At 38.0% G+C, this 24,765-nt stretch overlaps 1 protein-coding gene and 1 long non-coding RNA gene across 8 annotated transcripts in view; one reads left to right on the top strand and one right to left on the bottom strand.

Moving 5' to 3' along the window:
• LOC126761174 (uncharacterized) overlaps nt 1-24,765 on the top strand; it is a 951,325-nt gene that overhangs the window by 581,354 nt on the left and 345,206 nt on the right. For 6 of the 7 annotated variants that reach the window (XR_007667327.1, XR_007667325.1, XR_007667330.1 and 3 more), the window contains one exon: nt 1,829-1,943. This is a non-coding gene — a long non-coding RNA (uncharacterized LOC126761174). Of the gene's footprint in view, nt 1-1,774; nt 1,944-24,765 lie in introns of those variants that run through there. The other variant, XR_007667322.1, reaches the window with a different exon arrangement.
• LOC126761167 (uncharacterized) lies at nt 1,804-6,328 on the bottom strand. Its single transcript, XM_050477131.1, has 3 exons — nt 5,202-6,328; nt 2,984-3,694; nt 1,804-2,807 (listed from the first exon to the last, which is right to left on the bottom strand). Exons 1-3 carry the CDS (start codon nt 5,362-5,364, stop codon nt 2,308-2,310), a joined length of 1,374 nt encoding a protein of 457 aa, XP_050333088.1. The 5' UTR covers nt 5,365-6,328; the 3' UTR covers nt 1,804-2,307.

The raw sequence follows: 24,765 nt of genomic DNA, 5'->3' as shown, positions 1-24,765 counted from the left end.
GTGTAGATATGTACCTTTCTCAAGCAAGACTCCTTGAGGTATTTGAAATTTATTCCTCTAATTAAACTTGGGTATATTGATCGCCAATAATGTTTACTGGGCACTTACCTACAGTGTAGCTTTGTGAAAGAAAGACAGCTTTGTTGTAGTTGTCATTAAAGCTACTTGATGTCTACACAAAAGCCTGCAGTTACATTGCATTTATTGAAGATACAAACTAAAAGGTACAACACTTTGCTGTCACAACGCTGCCGCAGACGCTGGCGGGGTATCTGACAGACGCGAAAGAGTCGCTGTGGTGTAAAGTCAACGGTGTTGGTTGAAAGACGGTACGCTACCGCTGGCAGTGGGGTAAGTCGGCGGTCGGTTTCCAAGCAGACACTGAAGTCACCAACAAAAGGCCAAGAAAGTGGAAAAAGTTCGCTGAAATATAGTGGCAAAGGTGTGTGTCCGCTGATTGGTTGATTGAAGGGAAAACGTGTGCAAAACCAACTGTGAGGTGCCACGCAGCTACACGGGCATACAGTGAGCGCGTCGCGCGCACCACATATATAGCTGGTATATTTGCAGCAACTGCGAAGCAAGTTCTGGTGTAGATCACTGGTTGCGCTGTTGTTGTTGTATTGCTTGTTGTGTTGTTGGTCACCTTTTGTTATTTATGATGTTGTTAAAGCCATTTTTTGTAGTGACTCTTTCATCCTTTGTGTTTGGCTTTGTTGCTACTTGAGGTGCTTTGAAAACGAGGTTGAGTATCTACGAAGAAAAGAAAGTTTAGGTAAAGGAGGACAATTTTAATTATTAATAAATCAATAGAGTAAAATTTGACGCGCTGGTAAATGGCAACGGGCAATGTTTCTCCATTTGGGCCACAGTCGGTGGTAAAGCTTATTGTAGCGCTAATATATAGATCCAAGCCGTTGGAACTAAGAACGTATAAGCAATCGTATAGAGTGGGAAATATCGGGATCCAAATCAAGTACTTCAGAGCCGATATGCTAAGCTTCCAACTTTATTCCGCAATATGTCATTTGTCCCAAAACTGATTGAATAAAATATTCTCCGCTTCATGTTATCTAAACTTTAGGCTTCTCCAAGCTTTATACACCGAAGCCAAAAATTGTCATCGATTCTGTTTGCATCGAAGTGAAGTTGGGCTTGAGCCAGCAGCTGGTTAGAGAGCTTCAGAGACAAAACCCAAACGAAAGGTCGCGCTCATGGCTGTAACACAAATGAATACAAGCCGATGGAACTAAAAGCAAATGAGCATTTATATGCAGTGAGAAGTTCTGGAACCGAATTTAGTGCATCAGAGCCAATGTGCTATTTTCAGGTGTATCGTTTTCAGCTTCCCGATCTCTTAACTTTAGGCTTCACTAAGCTTCATGCACTTAACCCAAAAATTGTCAATGAATCTTTTAGCTCCTTCTTCCTGTGCTTCCCCAGACGGGTACTACGTCGAATACTTTCAGAGCTGGAGCGGTCGGTCGGTAATCCTACATTTCGGTCAAATGAAACCACACTACCATCTCTTTTGTATTTATTCATCGGTAAATTTATTTAATATCTATGCAGTTACATATATATTTACGTTCTTACAAAACATAACCTTTCAAAATATATAGTGTAGAATATAGTTATAATTTTACGTAGTACAATTTAGCTTAGTTCTAGCTCCGCTAAGTAAATGTGTACAAATTTTAAAAACTACGCGTAAACATATAATTTCTCAGATTATACATACATACATATATAAGAAAATATCAAACCAGCAAAATGTCAGTACGCTTCTCAATTTCTTATGTATTATTCTTTTATTTTTTTTTTGCAGTGTATTTCTGGTTACTCAAGCGTCATATATTATAGTGACGTTTGCTTGCTTCGAATAGTTGCAACAACTCAGTCTTGCCTCTACTAGCATTGCCTTTAGAAGGTTACTTAATACGGTAAGTGATAAACAATTTGGTTGATTGGATCACCATTTTTTTAGTTCTTTACATTTACGTTGACTTCAAAATCTTGCAAAGTGGCTCAGACACAAAAACACAAGTTGCTACGACATTTCTTAGGATTCTCACATAGTATTGAAATGCCTTAGTATGGCGTAATCAGTCGATTTATTTGAGTGGCTTAATTTAGTCGATTATGTTTGCTATGTCTTATACCCTAAAGCTGCTACAGCACCCAGACTGCATCTTAAACCAGTCTTCGCATATGCAGTACTGCGCTCTAATATTATCATTGGACACTACTTACTCAATTAACTCAACTTTTCTACAATTAATTTTCATTTCACTCGGCCATTTCCGCTCAATTAGCCGCCGGTTCAGTGCCATGCACATGCAAAATCATCTCAAACGGATCCCATTCCAAGTCGCTTTCGGTCTTCACACGTCCGCCAGCACCCAAACGACGTCCCATACCCACAGCGCCAGCGACGCCGCCAACACCGCTCACTACGCCACCAGTTTGATGCAATGGCACCATGCCAACAACGCTGCCGTCCTCATACACACCCGATGCGGGACCCAGCATGCTCATCGGTGGCGGCATGCCCAGCCGCATATAACGCATATGCTGCGCAGCGGCCGATTGCAATTGTTGATGCTCACTAACGATTTCCTGTATCTGCTCTCGCGTTTGCTCACGCTCGTCCACCTTCTTGATGAGTATGTCGCGCATGAAGTCCATGCGTTCGAAGTGCTCCCAGGTGGAGTGAAAGGCCTGTTGAGTGAAGTGAGCGCGCCGCTCTTTTTGCAATTCATCTACGTAGCGCTGTTTTATTATGGACCAGCGAGTTTGCACAAGACCTGGCAGACAAATAGGAGAGGGGAACAGACAAATAAAAAAAGGGAAAAATAGAAAAAATAGGAAAAAAAAATTAAAAATAGTCACACTATAATTCTATTTTACAGTTTAAGACTTATTTTCTCAAGCTAAGACTTTATACTCGAATAACTATATGTCATGTTAGCTCGCTACTTACTTGCAGTTAATCCCAACTCCGCGGCAACCTCCTTCCACACAGCCGATGTACGATTTTGCGCCTTGCGTTGGCCCGGCACAGCTTCCTGTTGACGTCCAACCCACAAAGGCGGATGTGCCTTGATCACGTCAATGATGCGTCCGCGCATGCTATTATTCATGGAGCCTGGACGCCCCGGCTTACGCATTGGTGTCGTTGTAGCCTCCACCGTTATGGCTGCCGGTGGCACGAGTCCAGTGAAACCAATAAATGGACTTGTCTCAACGCTCACCTCGGTCTGTGTCGGTAGGGGCGTCGATGTAAGTAGCGGTTGCGGCATGCCACCCGGTGTCAATTGTTCGTGCATTTGTGTGGATAATGGTGTTTGCACCAGCTGCTGTTGTAGTTGTTGTGTTTGCGTTTGTTGTTGTTGCTGTGCCGGTAGCCACGTAAAACTGCCGCTGGGTCGTCCACGTCCCTGCGTTTGCGGTGTGGTTGGTGTCGGCGGTGGCGTGGGCAGTGATACGGCTGTGGGTGACTGCAAATGCTGTGTCTGATTGCCATCATTGGCGCCAGCGGCTCCAACTATCTTCGCCACAGTGATGTTGTACATGAAAGACATCGGTTCGAAGTGTTCCCATTTGGTGGTGAAGCGTTCCTTATGCAAGATTTGTCGATGTACCAAGTTGTGGTAGTGGTACTTCATCTGGCTCCAGATAGACTGGAGTTTTACTGTGTGAATAGAATGTGGGTATTTGTTAGGTGAGGGTATCTATTGGTATGCATTATAAATTCTATCTCTTGTGGGTAAATATGAGCACTAGTGCGTTTTCATTCGATATTTTCTGCTATAATTGTGGACCCTAAAGTCCCTTTGGATCCTTTCTTAATCGTTTTTACATTAAACTTAACTTTAACTTTTTTATACTCGGTCTCAATTTTTCTAACACCTAAAAGGAAACGTAGCAACGTCCAAGACCCTATAAAGTATATATATAAATGATCAGCTGAGGTGATTTAGTCATTTCAGTATGTCAGCTAGTATGTTTATACTCGAACTAGTCCTTCAGTTTTTGAGATATGGCCCTAAAATTTTGCACATGCACTTTTCTTATCAAGAAACTGCTCCTGTGTTGGAACCGCCGATATCGGAGAACTATAGTATATAGCTGTCATACAAACTTGCCGATTTAACTAAAGTCCTCGTAAGGAAAACTGTTTTATTTGATAAGATATCTTCACAAACTTTGGCGTAGATTGATAACCCAAGCATTGCTAAAATCTCACCATATATTCTTCAGATCGGACCATCTTAACATATATCTGCCATGGAAACTGACTGGTTAAAATCAAGAAAAAATCTGTTTGTGCTATTTAATGCTGTAAAATTATCGACAAGTTAAGTCTAAGGTTACGTAAAAACTTAAGCTTAACCATAGACTCAATTTGAAGTTTTCGCTATCTTTCCCATCCAATTATGCTTTTAACCATGACTTGAACTTTAGTTTTAATTTCTCCGACTGAAACTTAACTTAGACTTAAACTTTATGTTATTCCCTATTTAATTCTACGCTAATTTTTCAACATAACCTTTAACTGTGGCTCAACCTGGAACTTTAACTTAACTGTAACTTAACTTAACTTAGCCCATACTGGCATATGAAGCTAATTTATTAACCTAACATTTAACCTGTAACTATACCTTAAACTGGAACTTAGACTTAACCGTAACTTAACTTAGTCCATACTGATATATGAGGCTAATATATCAACCTAACCTTTAGTCTGCAACCGTAGCTCAAGCTAGAACTTTGACTTAACCGTAACTTAACTTAGTCCATCCAGGTGTATCAGACTAATCTAGCAACCTAAACTTCAAGCTATAACTGTAGCTAAATATAGAACTTTAACTTAACCGTAATTTAACTTAGCCCGTACTCAAGCTCAAATTAAAACTTTGACTTAATCGTAACTTAACTTAGTTCATATTCTAAAGTTCAAACTAAAACGTTGACATAACCGTAACTTAACTTAGACCTTACTGACATTTGAGGCTAATATATCAACCTAACCTTTAACATGTAACTCTAGCGCAAATTAACTTTAACTTAACCGTAACTTAACTTAGTCCATATAACTTAACCGTAACTTAACTTTGAACTTAACATACCATAAAATTAATTTGTAAAAAATCGATTATATTAAAAAAAATCAATATATACTGTTGTCTCTGTCTCACCTGTTGGCACATGCCCACCAAACTGTTCGGCTATCTCGTTCCACATGGGCGCTGTGACGCTGCGGCACATGTGCAGTTTATTATTTGAGTCCCATATCTCCGGATACTTTTTGATAGCCTTCAACAGTTGGGCGCGATTCACGAATGGATCTTCTTTTGGCATTGCAACGGTAAATTACTACTCGCAAAGTGAACGACGCTGTTAAGCAGGGCGTTGTAGCGATGAGCGATGAGCGCGCGCACGCGTATTATACTTTATTTGTATGTACTTGTGTGTTGTTTATATTATTTGTTGTACAAAGGTAAGGAACAACAATTTAGCGCTTAAACCGGCAGTTAAACAAATAATGTTGGCGCAAACTTTCGAAAGTCGCAAAAAAAACATAGACAAACAAATGTGGCGGCACTTGAAGCGGAAGTAAAATCGAAAACGCACTGAACCCGGAACTAAATTAACAACAAATTGTTCGTTATCGAAATCCTTGTTAATTATACGCGCCGTATGACCGACGCCGTAACGCGTCCTTTGACATCAATTATCGGCGAATAACTGAATGCAGAGAGCGCGCGAGAATATAGTACGAATATAAATGCGAAAAGGCACTTCGCGATTGGGGAAAATAGAGAACATCGACAACAGACATCGTACAAAAGCGTCTCAAATGCAATAACAACAACAACAATGGCAGCAGCAAAAACAAAACGCAACAACGACAACAACAACAACGGTAATAGCAACAGCATTGGTATTGAGCAAAAGCAAAAACACAGCAAAGAGTGTACGAGCAAAATGTGAAAAATGAATGAAACAAAATCAGACATAAAACGAAGCGAGCAAAAAGCAAATAGAAACACAAAACAGCATACCAAACCATAGCAAAAATGAAGCAAAGCGCACTGCAAACGCCGACAGCCAGAGCCGAGCAGCGCGCCAGCATCGGCTAGTTGGTTGGGGCAAAGGAGGCAGCCAAAGCAGAGTGCCAAACACAGCGCGCGTAGCAATGCCAGAAACAAAAGGTAGTTACATGCAGCGTTGGGTACGAGGTGGTGGCGACGCGGCAACGGAGGCACGGCACAAATTCCAGAGGCAGCAACGATGGTGCTGTGGACGGCCGCGTACAGTGAGTGCGAAAGCGCAGTCATAAAACGGCAATATTTTGAGGGTGAAAATAGTTTCGTAGAACGCCGACCACCACTTAAGTTCGGTTTTGGAAACCGTCTAAAGTAAAACGTAGTTTAAGTACCCATAAAGAAGCTTAACATAAGATCTATCAGTCATAGGTTAGCTTGGGTTAAACTGGTAAGCCACTCATAGACCAGTTTTGGTCTTTTGCGATACAAGATGGAGTTCTGTTACTAGGTTCAAGAGATGCAGTCATCCTTTGGGATGCCTGCGCTTTACGCGAATTTTAACGAACTCTTCTCTCAGTCTTAGGAAAGCGGTTTGAAGCTCATAGTATCTAATGATTTTCCGAAGAAGTAACTCACAAGTTGGTTTAGAAGTTTGAGAGCATCTGACAAGATTAACTCATAACTAACACATCTTTTTTCTACTGAATTTACCATCAATAGCAGCACTACGACCAATAAATAACGAAAGTTTTTATTGTTAGTCCCTTTCAAACGTCATTGCCTCTATTAGAAGTGAAAATATTTTCTTCACTTTTATTATAACGAGCCCACTGTGCGCTGCCAACTATCACGGCGTAACCGGCAACCCGGCAGTCGACTACGAGTGACGGCCACGAATGTAACGAACGAAGCGCACGCTGAGATAGAGAAGATATGGCGATACCGAGGGAGACATGCGACCAAACCAAAGACCAGAGCCGGCCTGCGGTATACACAAGTACGTGTGTATGCAAAAACAATACAACAACTAAAATCAGCAAATGAAGAGAACAATCGGACAGGCAACAAACTGGCGAAACTAACAAAAATAACGCAGAGCAACAGCAATCAAACCTGCACCGAACAACCGCCGCAGCTCCAGAAGCCAACCGCGAAGTGCTAACATCCAACGCAAATCTTGGCGAACGACCGGGTAAAGGTGCGACGGAATGCGGCGGCTTGCGCTTGAACAATTGCAAAACAATCAAAAACAACACGCAAATAATGGCGATAAAAAACGAGATGGGCAAAGAAACTATAATACAGCGAGATCGGGTGAAAACGCATAGCCGGATAGCGGAAAGTCTTGCGTAGTGGATGGTGCACGGCCAGTGGGGCAAACGGCCAAGTAGTTTGCCAGTCCGTCAGCCAGCCAGCCGGCTTAACCATCAAGCCACACAACTGACTAGCCGCACAAAGTGATGAAGAACATCGATACCACAGAACAGAGGCACAGCGTACAGCTAAAAAGACGACGAACTCGAATCTGAAAATATACACAAACAAGATTACAGCAGCGAAAAAATAAATAAAGCTCAACGACACAACATTAAATGAAACTAAAAATAGAAGCAGAAATATTGCGAAAAAACAGAAAAATGAAATTCGCGACCGGTGATTTGCTTTGAAACGAACCAAACGAGCCGAGAAGAGCGCACAAAAGCGGATGACGCGAGAGCGTAGAATATGCGAGCATACAAAATACAAGCTAGGTAGACAGTATAGAAAGAGCAGGAATACAGAAAAGCTAAAAACAAAAAAAATGGTACAAAATAATTACAAAAATATTTTATGAGGACAAAAGTAAGTGAAGCGTAATAGGCGAGAGCAAGTTATAGTTCGATATTTAAATTAAAGAAAACGTAAACTGCAAGTAGAGAAAAGCTGCCACAGTCACCCACGGGCAACCAACTTTTTGGGGTTGTGGAGGATTGCATGCGGAGACGAGGTTGTCTAGGCTACGGCGACTATGCGAAGAAATGCATTTAAATGGAACCAAATAGGCCCAGTGAGCCACACAAGCAAGAGGAATATACGAGGCCTTTATTATAATGTCATAACAAGACTAGCGCTCCGAAATTGCAGTAAGTTGCTTAAGTAACTTCTCCGAAGCGAAAGCGAATTAGCAGTTGCTGGAAGTTAGATGCGATTTTTCGTCTACGGCCTAATCAAAGTGTGATTCGGGCCGGCATTTGGAGTTGGATCTGAAAAAACAAGGGCACTTTTTTGGAGATGACAACGCGATTGTCTTCCACTTTATATAAAAGATGGTCCTATTTAGAAAACCCTACATTTTCTTATTGGAACTGGAACAATCGGAGCACTGTCTTCGAAGTCGAGAACGCAATTGTCTTGTACTCCTTCAGCTCTTTCAAGATCTTTCCATCAAGAAAACTTGACATTTTCGCACTGGAACTGAAACAATAGAAGCGTTTTTTTTTCGAAGTCGAGAATGCAATACTCCTTCTTTCCATCAAGAAATCCCGGCATAATCATTCTGGATCTGAAACCAGGAGAGCACTTTCTTCGAAGTCGAAGATCTTTTCATTGAGAAAACCATAGCACATTCGAGGTTAGACTGGCCTGTAATGCATATTTGACAATATTACTTTAAATTGAGAAAGAGTAGCACTCTAATGGTGCTTTATACGCCTCCTTTATTTATGAGAAGCTCTGTCTAATGTATATAACTGATTTTGCCATATGATTGCCTATTTTATGACTTTGCCACACCAAGGAAAGTGTTTGTGGGGTTATCGCTTGGGCATAGCATTCACCTAGGCTCGCAGCCGAAGAGTTGTTGCTAATCCAAATACACTACCATAGTAGATACTAAACAACCCAAAGCAGAAAAGTTGGGAGGCCAGTTTGGGTGCACGACGCAGCAAGGCAGTCTGCCCGGGCCGACGGCACACTTTGGTGGGGTATTGAGTGCGCTACTTGACTTGCAGCGAATTGGAGGCGTAGAGAGCGCCAATGTGGAGAATGCAAATGTCGAGTAAAAAAACGAAATGGGCCGAGTGCAAAACAGAAATGCAGCAACTGAGAAAAGCGAAAATGGCGCAGAGACAAAAGAGAGAAAAGGCATACAGATAGAGAGATATAGCGAGAGAGAACGAATAGAGAAAACATGACGTTTAAATAAACAGATGCAGTTGAATGTGTGCCTGACGGGTGGACGGACAATTCGTGGAGGTGGCAACGAATGCAGTGAAAAGCGAAGATTTCGTTTGCCAAGCGAGGCACGTTCGCTGTTGCAGATTAAAATATCGCGTATGTGTGTATGTATGTGCCTAAGATTTTGCATGCGTGCACTTAACTTGCATAGATGTGCGTGTGAGAGTGCGTGAGTTGATTTGTTTGGGCACCTGACAACCGGCCGGTTTTTGCAACTGATTGCGGCTGCAGCGAATGAGCATGCATAAGAGACCCAATTAGGGAAAACACATCACGACGAGCAATGTACTTTTGGTTTTCGACAGCAGCCACACGCCCCCACAGCCTCCTTCATATGGGTACACACTGTCTCTAGGCGACAAACACACACAGCCGCCTGTGCTTTGCTGTAGCTGCAGCATAGGCAAATTTACTGTTACCAACTGCTTACAACAAAATTTCGCAAGCACAGCAAAACAGAAACCCAAATTGACGATTTGAGATTAGAGAAGTGCTGGAAGCGTCGAACATGCAGAAGAGTGAGAGCGCGAGAGCAAAGCATACTGGTTGGTCGGTGTAACTTAAGGGGGAGTGCGAGGTGGTTGGGAGCTCACAATGTGCAACAGTCGAACCGGTCGGCGACACGACGTTGCAATAAAAACAATTATAGTAGTTGCAGTGGCATGAAAGCGGCGAAGCAAGGAAAGGAAGAAAAAAATTCTGCTACAAAAGTAAATTTTTTTTGTTTACAACAGTACTATTACTGGGTTTCTTATTGTCATATTACCGCCCCTTGCCACCATGGCATTTGCTATACTTCGGAGTATCGTTTTTGGTTTTTTGTTCCTAGGTGCTGGTCGTAAGCTTGAAGTGTTGAAATGTAAACGAAGTTCGGTAGACCGGCGTGTCCATTGAAATTCGGATAAAAGCAAGAATCCGTAGAAAACATCGGAATAACTGCTGATGATTTTTTCGAACATGTAATACCCTTCAGAAGTACATTTTTCATAGCATGAAAGGGTTCACAAAGATATTTAGCACTTAAAGAAAAAGAGTTTCTCATAAGGATTTGGGTTAGATTCGTCAGTTTGTATGGCAGCTATATGCTATAGTGGCCCGATATGAACAATTTTTTCGAATATTGCAGATATGCCTCCGATATTGGTTTATGCCGAATTTTGTGAAGATACCTTGTGAAGTGAAAGAGTTTTTTTATTTTATTATATTATTTATTTTTTAATTTGGGTTAAATCGGTTAGTTTATAGGGCAGCTATGTGCTATAATCGTTCGATCTCAACCAATTCTTTGTAGGTTGTAGACATATCTCTGGTATTAATCTGTACCGAACTTCGTGAAGCTAATTTGTCAAATAAAAAAATGTTCCATACAAGGACTTGAAATTGATCGGTCAGCTTGTATGACAGCTATATGCTATAGTGGTCCGAAATGGACCGTTCCGACAAAAGATGGGGATCTTTGTAAAAAAAACGATGTATGAAAATTTTCTGAACGATATCTCAAAAAGTACGTGACTATTTCGTATATATACTGGAGGACCTCAACGATTCCCATCCGGATGTTGCTCAGCCCGATTCACGAACGTACGACGATACTGGTGGTCACGCGGCTTCAGTTCTTGCGTAAATTGTAAGGACGTAGGCCAAGAAATTTTTGCAAAAATTGGCGTCAACGACGTCACAGAGATGCCCAACGCTTGAGAACGACGTGACTGATTTCGGTCTTCCTCAATTGATACGTCAGTGCAAAAATATTCTCGACACCACTGGTACTTTTTTAGTCTCATTGGCACGGGAACATTTTGTACTGTGCCTATGGATTCAAATTTTTCCACTAGACGCTCAATTGTTGATCTGACAGGACGATTATTACGACCATAAATTGAACGTAATTTCGACTCGTATATCTTTCCAAGATTAAATGAACCCTACTGAAGAGAAATGTCAAAGGATCGGGAACAATACGAAGTCGTTTGCTGTCCGACTATCGCTCTGTATCGCTCTAGTTTTGTGGCGTCCCTATTGAAAACCCCGTTAAATGCATAACAACTGCGACGCGCAAATAAATGTATTTCGGCTCAGTTCCTTCATGCCTCAAGAATATGTGATAGAGGTCATAATCCCATCAGGTAGCCTATTTAAAGCTTTATATCTGCAATCTATGATGGTAAATGTGCAATTTATACTTCTGCTAAAAGAATCACAAACTGCTGAGGGAGAGATATTAACAACTTGATACCGCTCTGACTAAAGCTTAAGAGAAAACTTACAAAATATTCGCTAGAAGGTTGCTCTGAGAAATGTTATTCTATGCTTGGTACCCCTCAGACTGAAGCATAGGAGATATGTTGGACATTTGGGGCTTGGAAATATTCGCTAGCAGGTTTCCACTGGTTCCAAAGTGTTATTCTCTTTATTGAATTCCTACGCAATGGTGTTGTTATTGATATTGTAACTCTTGTAGAGACAAAAGGTCTTATTAAAGCTTGTTACCGCGAAGCAGACTCAAGTGACTAGCTTTAATACCTTGATTGCGGCAGCAGTTCCTTCGGCACCTTGTGATATTTTTCAGCAGAAAGTACCTGTTTAGAGCAATTGGGTTACCATTTCATTCCAACGGGAATTAATTACTGCCAAGTGACACAAGCTAACAATAACAACATTGTAGTCGGTATTTTTAGTAAACAACGCAATAGTTTTATAATAGCGAGCAAATTTTTTGCCGCCACGGGCAAGCGGATCGAACGTAAACAAGCGTCTACTGAGCTATTTGCCCTCGAACGGGCGTTGAACCCAGAAACGGCTTGTGCTAAATAATAATAGCGAAAACTGCAAAAAACACACACACACAGCCACAAATAGGGATATACATGTACTGTTACCTATAAGCGGTTAGGAGGCGCCCGATCGCGACACGTTTTCCCAGGCGCATATTTGTTGTTTTACGATTTACACGAGCTGGCAAATTAATTGCAACAAATTCGGTTTGTAAAAACCCGAGAAGAAATTTAAATAAATTGCATTGTATCTACATATCTGCAGTTGTTTGTTGTAGCTACGGCTAATAGGTAGGCATGTGCGGCGATTATTAGCAATATTTTCGCGCTCGTGCATTTGATTGCCACAATATTTCAACTTATCAAAAAAAAGTAGACTACACGTGCGCTTGTACATATGTGTGTGTGTGAGCACTTAGAATGCAAGCCGCTCGTTGTCCGTCTGCGCCAAGCCGCCGATGTCGGTCAATGTGCGGAAGCAGCGCCAACTTACACGTGGTGGGATTATGCAGAGGTGTTTGTGTTTGTGTGTGTATTAGTGCGAGCGTGTGCAAGCTCGCCGCGAAGCTGCGGCTGTTGACCGCATTTTCACCGGAAAGTGCGACCGAAAAGTTAATGAACCGCAGAATACATTTCTAGGTGTGAATTGGTTAGATAACAACAACGAGCACAACAGCAACCGCAACAATAACAACAACAACACCTTTGATAAATACCAAGCATGTGACAAATGGCGAAAAGTGGCGGTGCAGCGTACGACACACAAGATGTTTGTACACACACCCACGCGTTCATTGGCCCCTTCCCCAATTAAAGCACTTCACTTCAGTCATGCCGTCGCGTATTTGCAAATTAGCTCAGTCCATTGGGCATTCGCATCATCACTCAAACGCTCGTTGGGCGCTGCGTTGCTTAGTCACTACAATGCAAGCGCGCAAATGAAAACAACAAAAACAATAAGCACAATTTTTAACTGCACAGAAGCTATAATACCCGCCACAGCTGCATTTTTTAAGTCATTAAAGGGTATAACAATATCTGTTACTTGATTTTAAGTGGTCAGTTTGTATGGCAGCTATATGCTATAGTGATTCGATCGAAACAATTTTTGCGTAGATAGTAACGCTGCTAGAGACAATAGACCATGCCAAATTTCGTTCCGATATCTTGTAAAATCTAAGAGTTTTCCATACAAGGACTTGATTTTGATACGTGAGTTTGTGTGGCAGCTATATGCTATACTTGTCCGATCTAAACAGTTTCTGTAGCGATTGTACCGTTGCTTTAAGTAATAAACCATGCCAAATTTCGAGGAGATATCTCTACAAATAAAAAAGTTTTCCATACAAGGACTTGATTTTGATATGTGAGTTTGTATGGCAGCTATATGCTATAGTAGTCCGATATGAACAATATGATTTTAAATTATGGCTATGCCTTAGATAATAGTCTATGTTGAATTTCGTGACGATATCTTGTGAAATAAGCAAGTTTTCCATACAAGGACTTGATTTTGATATGTGAGTTTGTATGACAGCTATATGCTATAGTGAACCGATCTAAACAATTTATTGAAGTATGGTAGCGCTGCTCGTGGTTAGAATATGTGTGTAATTTTCTGTAGAATTCTTAGCAAATCAAAAAGTTTTTCTTACAAGGACTTGAGTTGGATCGGTCAGTTTGTATGGCAGCTACATATATACTCTAGTTGAAAAGGATGTGACAAACAGACGTTCGGACTGACAAACAGACAGGCGGACATTGCTAAATCCATTTCATTTTAGGGTCTCCGACGTTTCCTTTTGGCTTTTACAAAATTCGTGGCCACTCAAAATACCCTATTCAGTGTATAAAACCAAAAACCGCGGCCAGTGAAGTGCAAATGCCGCCACACTGATAGCGAAAAGTGTGTGTACATAAGTAGGCGCCGCCGAAATCCACTAAGCAAGTACGTTCGCATGTATGTATGTATGCGCGTAGATATGGCGACAGTCGGAGGCACTGGGACAATGCCTTCGAAGGCTTATGACCTATAAAGTGCGAGATAATGATACAAAATCAGTGCCGTCTAACTAAGTAAGCTTGTGGCCACACGCACACATGCGCGTATATGTTTGTAAGCATTTATTCACTCAATTGGTAACAGTTAATTATAACCGATTGCAATGGGGTAAATTAATTGCGCCAATTTTACTAAATAGAGCGATGAACAGCTGATGACTACTGTGACTTTGTTGTTTTTGTACATTTATGACACATGTTTGCCTCCAAAGTTGTAAGAAAAAATAAATAGGTGTGGTATTCTGAAGGGGTCACTCTGATCTAGCGTTTACTAAGTTTTTGGTACTTAAGATGCTCTGAGCTGAAGTGTGGACTCTGTGATAAGATGAATACTCTAAAAGAAAGGGAATAAAAGAGGCTTGTAGCACCGTCGTGTTGGAACCAAAGAACGCCCACATCAACAACATGAATCATGGTTCTATAGCATTTCCCGTTATATCCGCCTACATTTTTGAAGAAATTTTAACCAATATTTCCCTCCGTCCATAGAGCACAATAAACACTGACCTTTTTAAGAAGGTAACGGCGTCTTAACGATGCTTTACTTATAATTACAAATAAAAAAAGTTTAAAAGCCAAACTACATCAAAAGTATTTATTTGCAAAGAAAGCATTATTTTAATTTTTTTAGTTTTATTAATTATCAAAATATATAATTTTAATTAGTAAACTTTTGTTTATTCTAATTAATTATTTAAATTTTTTTTGGTAAAGTTAAAAAAAAATTTAAAAATTTTTGTATTTATGTATGTATAACAGTTAATTTTTTAACTTCCTGTAATTATTTTTTTGTTTTATATAAATATTTTTGGTTAGATTAAAAATATTTTTTAAATAAATTTTTTATAACTTTAATTGTTAATTTTATTAATTATCCAAATATTTATTAAAATAAAAAAAATTAATTTTATAATTTTAATTAGTTCATTTTTGTTAATTTTACTTAATTATTTAAATATGTCTATACTTTTTGTTTGGTAAATTTAAAAAAAAATTAAAAAAATTTATATTTCAACCGTTAATTTTTTTCTAACTTTCTGTAATTAGTTTTTTGTTTTATACAAATATTTTTGGTTAGATTAAAAATATTTTTTTTTAAATAAATTTTTTATAATTTTAATTGTTAATTTTATTAATTATCCAAATATTTATTAAAATCAAAAAATTAATTTTATAATTTTAATTAGTTAATTTTTGTTAATTTTATTTAATTACTTAAATATGTCGATACTTTTTGTTTGGTAAAGTTAAAAAAAAAATTAAAAATTGTTGTATTTTAACAGTTAATTTTTTTCTAACTTTCTGAAATTAGTTTTTTGTTTTATATAAATATTTTTGGTTAGATTGAAAATATTTTTTTAAATAAATTTTTTATAATTTTAATTGTTAATTTTATTAATTATCCAAACATTTATTAAAATCAAAAAATTAATTTTATAATTTTAATTAGTTAATTTTTTCTTAATTTTCTGTAATCGTTTTTTTGCCGTAAATGAATATATGATGTCAATATACTTAAATATTTTTAATTTTATGTAATTTTTTAATTATTTTGTTATTTTTTGTTTGGTGAAACTAAAAACGCCAAAAACTTTCAAATTTTATAATTTTAATTAGTTAATTTTTATGAAGTTTTCCTAATTTTTTTTTAATAAATATTTTGATACTTTTATTTGGTAAAATAAATAAAAAAAAATGTGTAATTTTAATTAGTTAATAATTTTAAATTTCTGTATTTTTTTTCTTTTAAATAAATAATTTAATACTTTTTGTTTGATAAAATAAAAAAAAATTTAAATAAATTTTAATAATTTTAATTTCTTATTTTGTTTTAATTTTCTGTATTTTTTTGTGCTTTAAAAATATATTTTGATACATTTTGTTTGGTAAATTAGTAAACAAAAAGCAAAAAAAAATAAAAATAAAATATTTTTTTTTATTTAAATTTTTTTTTAATTTTCCATAATTTTTTTTTGTTTTAAGTAAATAATTTGATACTTTTTGTTTGGTAAAGTTAAAAAAATAATGATTTTTTATTTAAATAAAATCTCTGAAAATTTAAGATAGAAAAAATAAGACCAAAGGCAATATTTGCACAGCCATTGCTAAAACTCTTGCATAAAAATGTCTCGCCATTAAACTGCTATTGCCTGTCAGAGAAATAATGCAATTAAATCAAATTTGAAATGCAGATAAATTTGTGTCTCTTTGTAAATCATTTATATTCATCGCTCACCTCGTGTGGTTCAATGCAGTTCAAAAATTGAATTATCGATCAATTGCCAATGCAAACGGCACTCAAGCAATGCAAAATTAACATATCTATGTAGATATGTCTGCATAATGTAAACATACATATGTATGTGTATGCATTTATAGGATATATATGTATGTATGTATATGCAATTTATGCACATAAACATATGAATTCATCAAAAAAAAAGTATTTTTAAGATACCAAAAAGTGTATGTAGCAACTTTGTGTTTACAGCTATGTTAATATGTACGTCTGTATGTATGCACGTATAAATCTTTCTACCGAGAATTAATTTATATAACACTGCATAAACTTAATTCATTTTAAAATGCTCGTTGAAATAAAGATAAATTGTTTAGAGCGCCACATAAAATCTTCAAAAGAATTTGTAGAAAATTAATAAATTATTTGAAATTTTATTTTATTGAAATTCGAAATTTAACAGTCTTTAGATTTGCTGCAGTTTACTTGAATTGTTAAATTTTCATTTCTGAAAATTTTATATTAACGTTACAAGAACATCAGAGTGAAGTTTTTTTTTCAGTTTCAAAATTCGTTCTTTTTTTAAGTAGATAGATAAACACAGATAGTTTTCAAAATTAATGTAGAAACGTTTTTCTGTTCGAAAATATATATTTTTAAATCCGTTATATCTTAATGCATGTAGCTGGATATTACCGTTCGAAAACATAGAGGTGTGAACCTCGCTCTTTTTTAATGTTTGTATGTTGACTGAGTTTTCAGTTCGCAAAGTTATTTCTCAAAAACGGTTATTTTTTAATTGGAAATACTTAGATTTTCCAGTTCAAAAAGACAGTTTTCAAAATCTATTCTAGCTTAACGTAGACAGATATTTCAGTTCGAAACATATTTTTCAAAACTCGTCCTTTAATGCAAATAAATTTTTCAAAATACGTTTTTTCCATGTAGACAGTTTTCAAGTTTGAAAACATATTTTTCAAAATCCATTATTTTTTAGTGTAGATTTTTCTGTTCAAAAACATAATTTTCAAAATCCAATCTTTTTGTGTAGATAAATTTATTAGTTCCAAAACATATTTTTCGAAATCGAAAATATTTCGAATCTTCTTTTTTAATGTACATATGTAGATAGATTTTTCAGTTCAAAAAAAGGGGTTTCAAAATCTATTCTATTATAACCTAGATAAATTTTTCAGTTCGAAAGCTCATTTTTCAAAAACGATTATATTTACATAATTCTAAATAGATTTTCCATTCAAAAAACAAAGTTTTTAAAATCCGTTGTTTTTGTGTAGATCGATTTTCCAGTTCGAAAACATATTTTTCAGAATCCATTCTTTTTAATGTATGTATATAGATTTTTCAGTTCGAAAACATATTTTTCGAAATCAAAAGTATTTAGAGTCTTCTGTTTTAATGTAGATAGGTTTTTCAGTTCAGAACATAGTTTAAAAAATCTTTTGTTTTTATGTAAATCGATTTTTCAGTTCGAAACATATTTTTTAAAATCCATTGTTTTTTCAGTTAAAAAAAAGGTTTTCAAAATCTACTCCATTATAAGATAGATAGATTTTTCAGTTAGGAAACATATATTATCTCAAAACTCGTTCTTTTTAATGTAGCTAGAGTTTTCAGTTCGAAAACTCATTTTTCAAAAACTCGTTCTTTTTTAATGTAGCTAGAGTTTTCAGTTCGAAAACTCATATTTCAAAAACGATTATATTTAATTCTAATAGTTTTCAAAATCCGTTGTTTTTATTTTTCAGTTCGGAAACACATTTTTCAAAATTCACTTTTTTGCAGTGTAGATTGATATTGTAGAAATGTTTTGCAATTCGAAAACATATTTTTTAAAATCTATTTTTTCATGTATGTACATATATAGAGTTTTCAGTTCGAAACCAAAGTTTTCAAAATATTTTTTGTAAACAATTTTTGAGGAGAAAAAGTTTTCAAAAAGAATAACATTTTTAAATTAAAATTTGTAAACTATTTTAAAATCCCAATTTTCTATTTTTAAAATTTTTTAGAAGAATATCACCTAAGGCATTTATTATAGTTAGTTAGGATAGGTATGTGTTAAGGGTTAGGAGTAGTCAAAATTTTAAGCTTAAAAATATCAATTTTTTAAAATTGATTTTTTTGAATTTAGAAATATTTTATGATAATTTGCAGTATATTCGAAACCGACTCTGTAGATTTCGATGAACTTTATAGCGTCACTTTTATTTAAAAATCATATATTTTCCAAAAATATTAGTTTATTTTACCAAAATAGCAGTTTATTTTCAAAAAGTCATAGCATTGAGTTATGCCATTCTCGATTGCATAAATCAGTTGTATGTGCATAGCGCCAAGTGCGTCCACTTGCAGACCTCGTGCAAAATGCGCTACGCAATACTAGAAAAGTTGGCATAGGTTGCAGTCATTTCGACTGTTTATTTACATTTCTAAATTCTAGTTTTTATTTGCCAGAGCGTTTTTCTGTTTTTTTGCAACATTTTCGTTTTTATAACAAGTCATGCGTCTGGTGAGTGGGTGCGCCACACACACCCACACCCACATTTACACACACAGTGATATTAGTACGTATGCATAATGAGCGAGTGCTGTGCTTGCGAATAACAGCCAAATAGAGGCGAACCAAAAAGGAACAAGCAAACACAAAAATCAAAAATAAAAGCTTGAAAGTAAAAAAGAAAAAAAGAGTCGAAAAAGCCAAGCATTTGTTGGTCATAAAAAAGTTTTTCGCAAGTTGTGCGAATTCACAATAAAACTGTCATCCATCCATCCATCCGTACACCCACTCGAGTGGTTTGGGCGCGCGCCCGTACCAGCGCGCCGCTGGCAGTGCATTAGCATGCGCTTGAGTTCGTGTGTGTGTGTGTGTGCACTTATGCATAAGTTTGTTATGCATTGCGGGGGGTATTAGGGGGCGCGCTGCGGCGTCTGGGCTGTTGGCATTTGTTGTGCGTGCTCGGGCGGGTTTTATAGCTTTTTTGAGGTGCCTATTTTCGGTTTAGTTACCTATGGTTATAACCACATATGTGCATGTGCAGTGCCACAGATTACATACATAATTTTTTTATACATAAATATCAGTGTGCGTGTGTCTGCTAGCTGGGCGCCCATTTGCAACTGCCGCCGCCAGCACACTTTTGACTTTGAGTGCAAAATAATAGAGTTTTTCGGTCGGTTTAAACAGGCAATTAGCTTGCAAAACGACTGCGACGATGATTACAGTAACGGCAACAGCAACAACATGCAGCAATGTTATCTATTTACATACATACATACAAACATACATACATATGCATGCAACAAATACGAAAAATTGCCATAAAAGTTGCAGCACTTGGCTGGGCTTTCGCAGTAACTAGTTGAACAAACTTCCAAATGCACGCACACTTGCATAGAAACATACTAATACATATACAGATAAGTGTATAGAAATGCAAGCTTAAAAGTATGTTTGCGTCTATATATTTCATATGTGTGTGCAAATGCGTCGTCTCATATGCAACTGCAGCAATGCAATCGCAACACAGGCATATGTTTGTATACTTATAGAAGTGTGTGTATATGTATTAGTTGTACATGTACATACGCACTGCCATTTGTAAAATGTACAAGCACAAGCAGCAATTGCAAGCAGCAACAAAAATTGCATGCAACAACAACACATTCAGTTAGGCTCACTGTCAAGCACATGCGTTTGCTAGCGCCCCAGTAGGAAATTTTTCGCATCGCAGAGCTTTAGAAAGGGTTTAGACGCTTTATGATCATTAATAAAATTATATATCTATATTTTTAGTTATAAATATGCTTATACAGGGTGTCCCAAAATGAACGCAAGATTTAAATTCACCGTTATTTTAAAATTTCTTCAGAGTAGACTAAGTCAAATCACTATTCCGATCATATTTTTTATGTAAATTTCGAACTGCGCCCGCCAAACTTTCATTATTTTTGAAATATGCTAGTACAGGGTGTCACAAAACTATCGCAATATTTAAATTTGCCGCTAAATCAAAATTTCTTCTTTTTCTAAAAACACTTTTTATTGCGTAAAGCTCAATTTTTACTGAACCTAAACCTTCAGCTGTCGACTTGTGTTTTGTTAGGGTTGTAAAGTATTTATTATAATGGGTTGTCAAAAAAGTCTTGCGGTATTTTCATTGAATTTTTTTTTTATTGAAATTGAAATGAATTTTTGATGACTCATGCCCAGCTCTTGACCGATGCTACGGCTGCTACTATGCCGGTCTCTTTCGACCAATTCAGCGATTTTATCGCAATTTTCGACGACAGGCCTTCCGGAGCGTGGCGCATCTTCGACCACCTCTGCACCAGAACGAAAACGTTGAAACCATCGTTGTGCGGTGGAAATGGAAACTGTTTCGGGTCCATAAACTGCACAAATTTTAGTAGTGGCTTGAGATGCATTTTTGCCTTTATCGTGGTGGTACTGTAAAATATGCCGTATTTTCTCTTTATTTTGCTCCATGTTTGCGACGCTATAACTCACGAACGACTTAAAAGAAACAACAATCAATCAAACACGTGTTAGCGCGTGAAATGAGCTTTCCAAAAAGGTATAGCATGACCCGATGCGACGAATGAAACTAGAACTACGCGCTTTCAGCGCCAACTAGCGAAAATACCGCAAGACTTTTTACATTAATTTCCCAAAAAAGTTTCCCATTCCCATTTCCCGTTCTTTGATTGAATCAGTACTGTTTGAACGCGCCTTAAAGATGAACACCAGCATAACGAAAATGAAATTCGTTCCATCAGGACAGCGGCAAGCAACACATATCGATGGTGGATTGCTAGAAGCAAGCTTAGTAGGAGGACCTCATACGCATCCACTTTATAGTCTGGACCTCAAACTTCGAAATAATTAGACACCTTTTACTGTCTATGGCGATCGCTTTGCTGCTGAAAATTTCGCTTCAAGAGTTTTAATGCAAAAATAATGGGTCCAAGGTCTGCCATGAAATACTGTCTATAACACAAAAAACACAAAACTTTGCTGATTGGCTCAATCCTTTGCGAGACCACACCGTTTGTACATTCCAAGTGCAATTAGGTCGCTATGCATTTGGTCTCTCCATTGGATGCCTGCTTTTATTGTCCAACCACGAGTCACGAATGAAAGAAGCATTTCGCTAGAGCATCATCTTTTATGTGAACGAACTAGCCAGCGTATTCGTTGAACATTTATGGACTTAACTACAGTTAGTGGTTCAGCGTTCCTGCGGGCAGCTCAAAGTCCCTGCGGAGAACAGTACTTTCGAATGTTTGAAGTGCTTTCTCATCTCGTTTCGTCATTGTCCTTGATCTGTGCGGAAAATATGACGTTAATGAAGAGAAACTTATAGAGCGTAATTTTTGTTCGTCGAGCGAGGGATCGGCTTCTCAATTACCTACCGATCCGAAAGTAGCAACTGTTGGCAAGAGTTATTCTGCGCTGGCTATCCAGACATTGATTGCTGGTGGCATTTATGCTGGTTCCGAGGTAGACAAAGTAATTCACTATTTAAAAATTATAGTTGCGAACAATGACTTCGTTCCTAAGAGGCAAGGATCAGATATTTTGTCTTCCCCTCGCTTACCATAAGCCCGTTTTCCTTCTTAGCTGTGGAGAGCAGCTTTTAAATCAATATAAAGGTGTTGGGTTTCGACCTGTTTGTCGAGCGTCTTTTGCAGTATTTTGACGTATTGTGAAAACCAGCTCTGCATTGGATTTGGCAGATCTAAAGCTGCACTAATATATCCCCTCGGTTTATTTACTGTCGAAAGGAGTGAACTGTTTAGTGTGTCCAGTGAAGCCCAATTTCTACTGGGTTCGCACAGCGCCTATCACACATGTCGTGCTTTACGCACACATGCACCCGGCTTCATAAAGTTGTACGGCAAATGAATAGCCTAAAAATCGGTCAAATTGGCCATAAAAGCCACACAATTCAAAGTTACCACCCTTTACGCCCGAGCCCGGACTCGTAACTACAGCAACTGGTTTTAAATTGCCCAGCTTACAGCTTATGCTACGTACGTAATTCCCATATGTGTGTTGTTGCACTATGTGCATTATGTGCATATGTATATTTTATTTATGTAAGTGCATTGAGAGTCCACTTAGCAGTTTGTTGCGCTTCTGTAGGTGGCATTTGGTAAATGTTTGGAAATTCGTAAATTTATACAATTTTAGAGAAGCTGCAATTTCGCTAGAATTTAAACGAAAATAGGGATTTTGGTGAACAAAGTAGATTGCCATGTGTAATACTTGAGTTGCTAGGTTTCTACATAGTGCTATTAAAGAGCTTTGAAGCCACTCATACTCAGTTCAGAACTGTTAAGGTCCACGGTGCGTAGTCTACTGCATTCATGCGAGCTACTATTAAGCCCTAACTGAGATGCAGGAATGCATTAATGCATAAAACAATGTAGGAGGGCAATCCGAGACACCCACAAGGGTGTCAAGATCTACTTAAAGCGCGCAATTTCGTTATGCTTAAATGAGATACCGCCTCGCCTTCAAGCATTATAGCGATTTCCTATCTCTGTTTCGAAATAAGTTTTCAATGAAAACAACATTCTGAACAACCTTTTCGTTCTACTAAAAATTTCGAATAATTAAGTTTTCTGAACCCTACATAAACATGACACTGTTGTTAGTACGAGTCGATATTTGAACCTCGGAACTGGATCCGTGTGTATCACAACATGATCGATCTGGTTGGTGGCTTTTCGATCCGGAGACAGCCAGGTGGCTTGCTGGAAACTAGTACTACTGATAACCATATTTCAGACCCCGGCGAAGTCGATCAGCCTCAACCCATTTGGGGATGTCTCATCATGGAGGCTGAATTTACCACCGTTGTGCCAAAGATACCTTTTTTGCCCACCCTGGCGTTACAGTCACCAAACATTCTGAGGGGAGCAGCTCTCATAGGTGCGCTACAAGCGCTCATAGAAGGCATCGTTGGTCAAATCATCGTTTTATTGCGGCGGGGCGTAGCCGCAAATCAGCGATGTGTTGAAAAAATTTGCTTTGATGCGGATTGTGGCTAGACGTTCATCCAACGGTGTGAATTCCAGGAGTCGGCGACGGAGTCTCTCCCCCACCACGAATCCCACACCGAATTTGCGCTCCTTTATATGGCCACTGTAGTAAATGCCACAAGGACCTACTCGTCTCAGTCCTTGTCCCCTTCATCGCACTTCTTGGACGGCGGTGATGTCAGCCTTTTCTTTCACGAGGACTTCAACTAGCTGGGCAGCGGCACCTTTCCAATTAAGGGACTGGATATTCCAATCGTAATCCTTAATGCGTTTGTAGTGATCGTTCATTAAAAGGGGGGTTTCTCTTCCGAGAACTTTCCTTACTTGCGTGAACTTCTGCACATGACTCCAACCTCACGAAATTTGGTACGAATTATTATTTGAGAGCACACTTTAATTTTCAAAAAAAAATGCTTGGATCGGTTTACCAATGTCCTATTTATATGGAAAAGTTTTGATTTGGGCGAGATATCTTCACGAAGTCTGGCATAGATAACTGGCCATAAACGGTCCTAAGGAAATGGCTGTTAACATTTTTTCTTGTTATTATTATTTTGATTCCTTTTTTTTGGTTAATTTCAACAGTTAAGGGGCCTAAGCAGTTGTTGTATTACATTTTCGAACAATGTCATACTCTGAACAACTTCTTGCATTTACAGAACAGCCTTCTTGTTTACGCCAGCCTGCCCCTGTCATTGCGTCCAATCCAACTCGACTAACGCGATTTTCTTGCAAGTTTTCTTCGATTATTCGCTTGTACCACGACGCCTGCGTAGCTTATTTTTCCGCCACAGATAACCGAGTGCGATAAACTGTTGGCGCTGCAAAGCGAGGTAACTGCGACAATAGTTGTACGTAGAACAACAACAACAACGCTGGCTAAAATAAATACCTACACCAATGTAAGCTTAAAGGCAGTTGGATAGTCGGCTAACAGCCGATAAATATTGCGCGACAACAACAGTTCCGTCTGCAGCCGCGGCTTACCTATCTTAACGGATGCACATCAGCGCCTCGCCACCGCGCCATACGGTGCAAATAGCAAATGGCTGTTTGTGTTTCTTGGTCGCTTTGTTTGTGTTGTTGTTGTTGTGTTTGTGTTTGCTTAAACGGTGCAACGTTTTGGAAAATAAAAGCGAGCAAATAAAAAACGCGCCGAGCCCGTCAGACTGGCAACACGGCTAATGGCAACTTTACTCAGTGCAACGTGCCGACTTTTCAGTTGATTGGACTTAGCTGCCGGTTTGACAGCCCACCGCTGGGCACTTGTTGATACGAGTACTTGCACAAGCTAAACGATGGTGAACTTATATAAAATATATAAGCGCATATGTAAATAAAATGTTGAACAGAG

Source organism: Bactrocera neohumeralis, chromosome 6 (genome assembly GCF_024586455.1).
Source record: "Bactrocera neohumeralis isolate Rockhampton chromosome 6, APGP_CSIRO_Bneo_wtdbg2-racon-allhic-juicebox.fasta_v2, whole genome shotgun sequence".
In the NCBI taxonomy this organism is placed as follows: domain Eukaryota; kingdom Metazoa; phylum Arthropoda; class Insecta; order Diptera; family Tephritidae; genus Bactrocera; species Bactrocera neohumeralis.
This window is presented reverse-complemented; position numbering and strand designations above follow the sequence as displayed.